Source organism: Suricata suricatta, chromosome 2 (genome assembly GCF_006229205.1).
Source record: "Suricata suricatta isolate VVHF042 chromosome 2, meerkat_22Aug2017_6uvM2_HiC, whole genome shotgun sequence".
Classification (NCBI taxonomy): domain Eukaryota; kingdom Metazoa; phylum Chordata; class Mammalia; order Carnivora; family Herpestidae; genus Suricata; species Suricata suricatta.
The window spans coordinates 186,568,456-186,577,318 of record NC_043701.1 but is presented as its reverse complement, the minus strand read 5'-3'; the positions used below and the strand labels follow the sequence as shown (position 1 = coordinate 186,577,318).

The 8,863-nt window shown below is 53.7% G+C and overlaps 1 protein-coding gene across 1 annotated transcript in view; it reads right to left on the bottom strand.

Moving 5' to 3' along the window:
* Positions 1-3,166: 3,166 nt before the first annotated feature.
* Positions 3,167-8,863, bottom strand: part of LOC115276697 (scavenger receptor cysteine-rich domain-containing protein SCART1-like) — a 26,566-nt gene continuing 20,869 nt past the window's right edge. The window contains exons 7-14 of the mRNA XM_029920776.1: positions 8,494-8,619; positions 6,757-7,071; positions 6,542-6,610; positions 6,152-6,466; positions 5,876-5,923; positions 5,241-5,378; positions 4,440-4,870; positions 3,167-3,406 (exon numbers count right to left, since the gene is read on the bottom strand). Of these exons, the coding sequence (XP_029776636.1) occupies positions 4,581-4,870; positions 5,241-5,378; positions 5,876-5,923; positions 6,152-6,466; positions 6,542-6,610; positions 6,757-7,071; positions 8,494-8,619 (1,301 nt within the window). The 3' untranslated portion in view covers positions 3,167-3,406; positions 4,440-4,580. The remainder of the gene's footprint in view (positions 3,407-4,439; positions 4,871-5,240; positions 5,379-5,875; positions 5,924-6,151; positions 6,467-6,541; positions 6,611-6,756; positions 7,072-8,493; positions 8,620-8,863) is intronic.

Below are 8,863 nucleotides of genomic sequence, written 5' to 3'. Positions count from 1 at the left end.
GGGGCCGCCTCGAAAGTCCGCAGTCTTTGCTGCTCTCTGACCCCTGAGCCTTAGGAGATGTGTCCCGCTTGCTATCACCCTCTTTCTGTACGAGTTGCCACTGACACCTTCAACACAGATTTGCTGAGAAAACATTCCTCTGTGGATTCTCCAGAGCGTCCTAGTGAGATGTGGCTTTCGGCCGCCTGTTACTGAAAGTTTGGAGCTCCCAGAATATGACACACGTTAACACCCAATGGATGCGTTGGTTCCTTCTGGGATCTCTGGGACTGCGCACCAGCCCAGAGTCTCTGCCTATGTCTTACTGACCTTCAGGAGGTGGGAGCTCATCCCATTGAAAGTGCCCCTGTAGAGCTACCCAGAGTTCTGCTTAGACCGTGTGGGTCTCGGTCCTGAACTGCCGAGGACAACTCTCCTACGATGGTTGATTTTGTGTGCCAGCCCGACTGGTCCCCAGGACACAAGACAGCTGGTCAAACATTATTTCTGGGTTTGTTTGTGAGGGTGTCTCTGGAAGAAATGAACATTTGAATGGGCAAACTGGATAAAGAAGATTGTCCTCATCGGTGGGGATGGACATCACCAGTCCGGTGAGGGCCAGAATGGAACAAAAAAGGAAAGAAGAGTGTACTTGCTTCTTTGGCTTTCAGACCCAAAATAGTACTTACACATCCACTGCCCCCCCCCCACACTGATTTACAGGCCTTCAGACTTGGACTGCATTATTCCATCAGTTCTTCTGGGCCCCCAGCTCCTAGATGGCTGGTAGCGGGGCTTCCATTACTGCATGAGCCAATTCCAGCCATGCACCTCCATATGTCTGTGTATAGGTGTGTGCACAGTACACTGGGTAATATTCATGTAATTACACATATATTAGTTATACATATTTTATATATGTGTGTATATGTGCACATTATATATGTTTGTGTGTATAAATCATCACAAGCCCCTAAGAATGTGTATCTCCCATCAGTTCTGTTTGTCTGGACAACCTAAGACATCTCCCTTCCCATCTAAAGATTGCTCTGGAATCCATGGTCCAGGGGTCGGATGGGAACCTCATGACCCAAGGCAAGATCCCTCTTTGAGTCCTGTGTACACGTTGTTCTTTCTGCAAAGGATACTGTTTACCTGCTTAGCTGCTGCTCTTTCCACACCCAGCTGCATGTCAATTCCTCAGTAATTTCCCCCAACCAGACTGAGTCAGGTCCGCCCACTGTCTGCCCTCCTAGTGCCTCCTTATTTCCCTGAGAGCTAATCACACAGTTGGCTATTTAATTAATATCTCCCATACTGGGTTTAATTAAGAGAAGAGCTATAGGTTTTGTTCACCATTGCATCCTCAACAAGAAAACAGGACCTGGAAATAACAGGTGATAAATAAATGACACATAATCCACAGTGTTGTCTTACTTTGCACATCGATTCAAGGTGAAGATGCACACATTGACTATACAACAATTTCACTCTTGTGTATACAACACAGGATCATGGTTGTTTATTCCATCACTTTGTGCAGGAGCAAAAAGTGGAAACTACCTAACCAACCATCCATGAGAACATGAATAAGCAAGCCATGGACTCATCACACATCGATTATCATCCCGAATCCAGACATATTAATGTGGACACACATCACACATGGACCATCATGTTGGATGTGACTTACCCATGAGGACATACAGCAGAAACATAATGTCAAGTAAGGAAAGCAAGTAGAAAGTGACCGCATGCAGGTGGCAAGCATTGCCATATTTATAAAAATGTTGAAATAATCTGTCATATTGTTTACTAAAATAAATGTATGCAAATAATATGAAATGCTGTTCACAACCTTCAGAATAGCAGTCACATCTAGGGGTTCACAGAGGGAAAGAAATTAAATGGGAACTTGAATTGTTCTGTGATGTCTTATTTCTATGCAGATATACAAAGTAAATGTGCAAGATGTCAGGATCTTGTTATACATATACATTTGAAATTTCACATGATTAAAAATAGTAAAATTAAAAAAGGAATCACTTGGAATGCTCATTAAAACCTAATGAATCAGGGTGATGCCTGTGTAAACCAAGGTGTGAGTACTCCGGACCCAGGGTGAAAGCAAGGCTTTCCTGGACCCGCCATGGGATCTGGTATTCTCCCTCAACCGGGAAAAAACTGAGGATCCCCTCAACTAAATTCCTCCATTTAGCAGTTAACTTTTAATTTTCTCTCAACAGAAATACTCATGTACTGTCTGTTTAAAGAGAAGCTGCAGTATCATAATCTGAGGTTTTAGAGGTGCCATTTTTAGTAAGTGTAGGCGGCTCAGCTGGTTGGAAACTGTATCGTGGCCCCCAGAACACCCCGTTTCCTCTCGATGGCCTGCAGGCCATGCATCATCTCCCCACTGCATGGCCCAGCCACAGGCACTCCCAGAGGCTCCTGCTGTGGGAAGGACACCACACAGCACATGCATCCCTCTGTGACCAGGTCCTGACGTACCGCTGCCAACGCAGGTAAGCTGGGGGACGGTGCGAGGACCACACACTGCTTCGGACGGTGACACAGGCCTTGGGCTCCAAAAATAATATCACAGGGAAAAGATTTCTTCTAAATTCCATCAAAATGTTAGTCACAGGAATGTTTCCAACCACCATCCAGCCATCTGCATTTCTATCGTTCTCACTTTGCCCGACTCCAAAAGATAAATGGACTGGCTACGGAGTGTTACAAAGCGCTGCATCAAAATGGTTTCAATTGGTCCCTCTGGGCCGCGTAGCCACTTAGAATTCACCTCCCAGTTGTCTTAATGTTTATTTATTTTGGGGGAGAGAGAGAGAGAGAGAGAGAGAGAGAGAGAGAGAGAGAAGAATGAGCAGGGGAGGGAGGGAGAGAGAGAGAATTCTAAGCAGTTTCCATGCTATCAGTCCAGAGACCAATGTGGGACTCAGTCTCACAAACTGTGAGATCATCACCTGAGCCATAACCAAGAGTCAGAGGCTTAACTGACTGAGCCACCCAGGCGCTCTTAGCCAGATATTTATTGATGGAGATTTTGATTACTTCATTTTTCTGTTATAAAAATGCCACACTGGGTATTTTTATAAATATTTAAGCGTTGGGCATTTATGCCAAATGCAGTCTGGGAAGGGGATCAATCTTGGAAAGGATATTCATGAAAAGTGACAAATTTTGTTTATTTGTTCACAAAATGCCAACAACGTACAAGTGTATTGACCTCCCCTTCTCTTCACGAAAATTTCCAGTCTGAAAATGAAATTTTATTTCATCGTTGTTGTCATTTGCACTCATTGTTCCTCCTCTGTGACACGTGCTTGTCCATCCTCAGGATTCATAGAGACTTCACATGCTCCATGAGGACACAGAAGGCTGGAGGTCAGGTGTGAGGCCAACTTAGCTGCAGAGTAAGACCACCCTAGTCAACCCCAGAGGCACTTGGACGTAAACTTAAAAGCAGCAAAGAGATCAGCAACCCATCAGTTTCCTACCAGAAAAACTACAAACACAGGCACAGCACTCTGCACTGGGGAAGGGCAGGGAGCACTCTGCACCGGGGAAGAGACAGGGCAGGATGTGAGTGTGAGAGTGTGAGAGTGGGGTGGGAGGGGAGGGTCAGGAAGAGTATGGTCAGGGTTTGGTCATGGTGAGTGTGGTCAGAAAGGATCAAGTGGGGAGAATTCAGTCAGAAAGGAAGGTGTGAGGGTGAGGGTAGGGAGGGTGTGGTTGGGGTGTGGTCAGGGAAGGAGATGTGAGAGGTGGGGTGGGGTGGGGTGGGTGTGCTCAAAAAGGGCAGGGTCCCTCTCCTCTAGTACTGGGGACCCTGGCACCAGAGAACACAGGAACACACCTGCAGATGTGAGGAGGGGTGGCAAGGAGCTGCTTCACCAGGGACCCCACCCCAGTGCCCGCAGGAGAAGTGAGCAAGTTGGACACACTCGGCCCGAATCAGACCAGGGTGAGGGGCGGGAGGGAACAGAGCCCGGGCTGTGGAGGGGCCTGAGAAATGTGTCTGAGATGAATTAATGGATGAATGAGGGACTTCAGAGGAGTTTAATGACATCTCTTTTAGAAATTAGGGTGAAAGTCCCCTGGGGCCTGGGTTCTCTCCCCACTCTGGTCTTGCTGATGTCCCCGTGGCCAGTGCACTGTCTCAGCACGAGCTTTGGGGCCCAGGCTGCAAGGAACCCCCTTGTGCTGAAGGAGAGAGGTGCATGCTGGGCCCCGTGGAAATCCCTCAGAGCCCCCACGACCTCTGGGCCCCTCTGTGTCCCTGCACTTTGAAGCCAGCACGTCAGACAAGAACAGGACGGTGTGAGCCTGGGTCACGCTGTGTCCCTCCCACCCTTTCTGCTCAGGCCCCCTGCAGCTGACCAAGACTAGAAGGACCCCATGGGCAGCCACACAGTGAAACCCAAATAAGACTCCAGGACCTTCCTTGAATTCTGCATCCACCCACAAGAAAATTCTCATCTAAAGAGCAGCTTTGAAGGAACAGCTGAATCCCCTGAAGTCCAAGCCTGAGATGCAGGAGTGAGGGTCACGGACACATGGAGAGGTGGCTCTCAGGGTCTTTAAATGTAGGCACTGGCCAGAGCAGAGCGCTGGGCATAGGAGCGCAGCAGGAACAGCAGCGCAGGCACCAAGGCACAGAGGTGCACACCAGCGGGACTCAGGGGGGCCTCCTCCTCATCTTCCGTTTGCTCCTCCTCAGGGCCCTGTTCTGGCTCCTCGGCATCATCATACTCTTCCTCCAGGGCCAGGTTCTGGGACACTCTGGCCCCCTCTTCTTTCTCCCCCACGGGAACCACTCCGATGTCCTCATAAACACCTTCTGAGGGCAGACTCCCCAACATTCTGGAACCTGCAAAGACCACACACAGTCTCTAGGACAGACCCTCTCTCAGTCTGAGTCACCCGCTGCTGGCCCTGTGGGGTCTCTCACGCATGCCCACCCGGAGCCACGTCCTGGGCAGCCAGGGTGGTTGGCCCCACTACACGAATGACATGACACTCCTGTCCTCACACCCAGACACCCCGCAGAAGCAGAGCAGGGCCCAGAGTCCCCTGGCCCGGCCGCTCCTGAGCCCAGGAGCCTCACTGAGAAGTCGCCATGCAGTAGGGGTCCAGGTGGGACCTAGCAGAAAGGGCCTGTGAGGAGTGGGGTCTCCAAGTAAGCCCCCAGCCTCCCTCCCTCCAGCCCTGTGTTACCCTCCCCGGCCACACCCACCTACCCTGGCAGACTCTTCTGCCTCGGAACCACTGCACCCCCAGGACCAGGGAGACGATGACCAAGAGGGTGCCCAGGACAAGGCAAAAGGTCATGGGCAGGTTCCCAGCCTTGAGAGCAGTTGGAGGGGTCGGGGGGGAGCCTGCGGAGACAGTGAGAGGTGGAGTCTCCCTTGGGTGTCTGTGCTGCCTGAGGTATTGTGACCTTAGGCCTGGGCCACCTGAACCTCCTGGGGAGGGGGAAGGCACCCAAAGGAGAGATGGCCCCTGGCACTCCTCCCCCAGAGATGGCCGGAAGGGCTGAGATCACAGGTCCAGGGTCAGGAGGGAGGTGGGAGGCCACAGTGTTCCTGGGTCAAATGCCCCCAGTTGGTGAGAGAAAGATCCCAGAGAAGCGGCTGGGCAGGGCCTGGGCCTGGCTCCTTCCCCAAGGCTCTCTGCCCAGGCTGGCACAGGAGGACGGAGAGGGTGATACTAATCCTCCTGATCCTGGCCCAACAGCCTAAAGAGGGGCTGACTGGGGCCCTGGCACCCACTGGAGACTCCGGGGTGCCCCTCTGTGCAGAGCCAACTGCAGGGCCCCTCTGGGTCGGGGCCAGACAAGAGGGCATGGCCTGAGCCTGAGGGAGGGGACACCTACCTGACACCCGTGCCGATGCTGGCCGCGGGGCCGCGGTCCCTCTGTCACCTGCAGGAGGAATGAGAGGGACTCCCAAGAAGAGAGGCAGCCACAGCCCTGGGCAGCCCAGACCCTCATCAGGACCCTCGGCCTGAGCCCGGCATGGCATGGGATAGCCGCAGAGGCAGCCAGAGGGACCCAGCACACGGACAGCCTCGGGACCCTGTTCTGGTGGGGAAGACCCCCTCCCCAGCCCCGGCAGACCCTCCTGCCCACCTGTGCCCCCCCCCCACTCACGGGAACAGCGCACGCCCGCATCCTCCTTGTGCCCACAGTCTCCGAGCCCCCACGGCTCTGCGGGGCAGCTCCACAGAGACGCCTCGCTGCCCCGGCACCCCACCTCGTCCAGCCACACAGGCCCCGAGCCCGGGCCGAAGGCAGCCCCGGCAAGGGCGCCCACCGCTGGGCCGCATCCCAGCTGGCGGCACACGACCTCTGCGTCTGCCAGGTCCCAGGAGTCGTCACACACGGTGCCCCAGGCGCCAGCGTGCCAGAGCTCCACGCGGCCGGAGCAGCTGTCCGTGCCTCCTCGCACACGCAGCGTTCCTTCCCCTGGAAGAGCGGGCTGGGGTCACTTCCGGGCAGGACAGGGACAGAGAGTGGACAGGGAGACGGACAGAAGGGTACCTGGGCAGCTGTGGGCGGACGAGCAGTTAAGGGTCTCCCCAGAATCCTGCATCATTTTCTCGGGCAATCCTATCGGGTTAAATAGCGACCATCCCTGTGTAAATGCTCTGAAAGCTTCAGAATGAAGCGTGTAGCGCCTGCGTGACCGCCAGGCCCTGAGTCCCGGATCGATGGCGGCCCTGCAGGGGACTTGTCAGAAGCCGCCAGACACCCACCTGCGCAGGTGATCCAGGCCTCCTCTCCTTGGGTGCAGGAGCGTGGGTGCCACGGTGCCGAGGGGCACTGCCACAGCGTGGAGTTCCTCAGCCTGCGACACTCGATGTTGTCCACCCAGGAGGTGCCCGAGCCGCTGTGGAAGGGCCTGTTCTCCAGCCAGCCCTGCTCCCCACAGCCCAGCTGCTTGCAGACGATGGACAAGGAGACGTCCTTCAGGGCGTTACTGCACACAGCACCCCATGTCCCATTGTAGAACACGTCCAACCATCCAGCACAGTGCTGGGTGCCACCTCGCAGCCTCAGGGCCACCGACCCTGGAAGACAAGAGTAGTTGGGCCAGGAGAAATCTCCAGAGGAGGACGCCAAAATGAGAGGGGCCCAGCACCAAGACGAACGCTGCTCTAGGGGCATCTAAGCCAGCGAGCCCCTAGCAAGAACCTTAAACCAGTCATGCACTCCCATGGCCCCTCCCGCCCTGAGGATGCGGGGAGCCGGGGACCTCAGGTGACCAGATTTAACTGCGAACTGAAACATCTTGGCAGGTGTCACCTGCTTGTCCAGAAATACACCCTTGGAAATCATTCAAAACACAGAATAATCTTTTTACACAAGATGATCAATTTAGCAGTGCTGATAAAAAGTTAAAAAGTTAAAAAAAAAAAAAAAAAGAATGAATGCAGAGTTCTGATTTTGGAGATAGCATCAGGCCTGGCTGATCAGGGCCCAAGCCCCCAGGCAGGGTAGTCCCCGCAACAGTGCGACAGAGCCAGTAGACTATGACATCACCAATAATAAAGTATTAGCCCTTTAAAATTACATCACAAGTGCCTTTGATACATCAAAAATACCTCCACAGGGTAAATGGAGAGAGTAAGATGTGAATTGCTTGTGACAGAGTCATAACAAATTAAAATTTAAATAAACTTTAAAAAAAAACACTTGCTACATCCATGATAGATTACCAACGTGGCCACAAAGGTCTCTCGCCTGTACCCACACCCCTAGAAAGGAGTCTGCTTCCCACCCCCCGAATTTGCGCTAGCCCTGGGACTTGAGCCAACCGGCCGAATGGGGTACGTATGACCCATGCCCCTTCCAGGTCTGGGCTTCACGTGCACCACACCTGCTTCTGCTCTGGATTTGGGAACACTGCTTGCGTGTTGAATCACGATAGAAACAGAGTGTCCCCCCACCCCTGCCAACAGCCAGTCCCCAGCAGCAGAGTCCTATCAGCCAGGAAGTGCCCAGCGGCCTGACGGAGCCCAGGAGACAGAAGACGGAGGGAACTGCCAACGCCTGAGCAGTGAGAACGTATCTCCCAACACCAGTGTAGACACAAAAGCCCATCAGTAATGCGCACAATGCCTGTAAACACGCTCCCAGAATACCTGAGAAAGAGCAGAGCCCCCCAAAAACAATGAATAAAAAGGATGGGGAAGATCTAACAGGAGCCCCAGTGTTACTTTAAAAGAAACAGGACGAAACAGATGAAAAAAAAATTGGCCGTGTACTGATATTGTGGATGATGGGCCGCTGGGCTTACTGTAACTTCTTAGCTCCCACTTTTGTAAACGTTTGAAACTTTCCACAATAAAATGTTTTTGTAAAGAAAAGAAAGGAAAGGAAAGGAAAAAAAGAAAAGCGAAACGGGACGATTGAAGTAGATGCAATCATCTGAGACACAGCCGAGGGAAGCGACTGAGATCAGTGAGAAGAAACCACCCCGGAACGCTCACCCCGCGCTGGAGGGGAGCCCGAAGAGCCGGCAGGCAGCCCTGCACGGACCGTCACAGGCTCCCCAGGAACCGGCAGGACTCTGCCATTCAAGACCGATCGCACCCAGACAAGACCGACGAAGGAACCTCAGATATGCCCAGGCTGAAAAGCCAAAGCCCCGCACGCCGCCTTGCCCGTGGCTCGGCCGGACGCGAACACGGGTCAGGAGTCCGGGAAACCCCCAGCACGGAGGCTCCCGAGCCTGCGAGCGGCGGGAGGGACCCCCGGCGGCGCTGTCCCCGCCCCGCCCCGCGCAGGCCCCGCGGCGGCAGGACCCTCCCGCACCCGTGGAATCCGTGGAGGGCGTGCGTGCACAAGACCGCGCGGCCG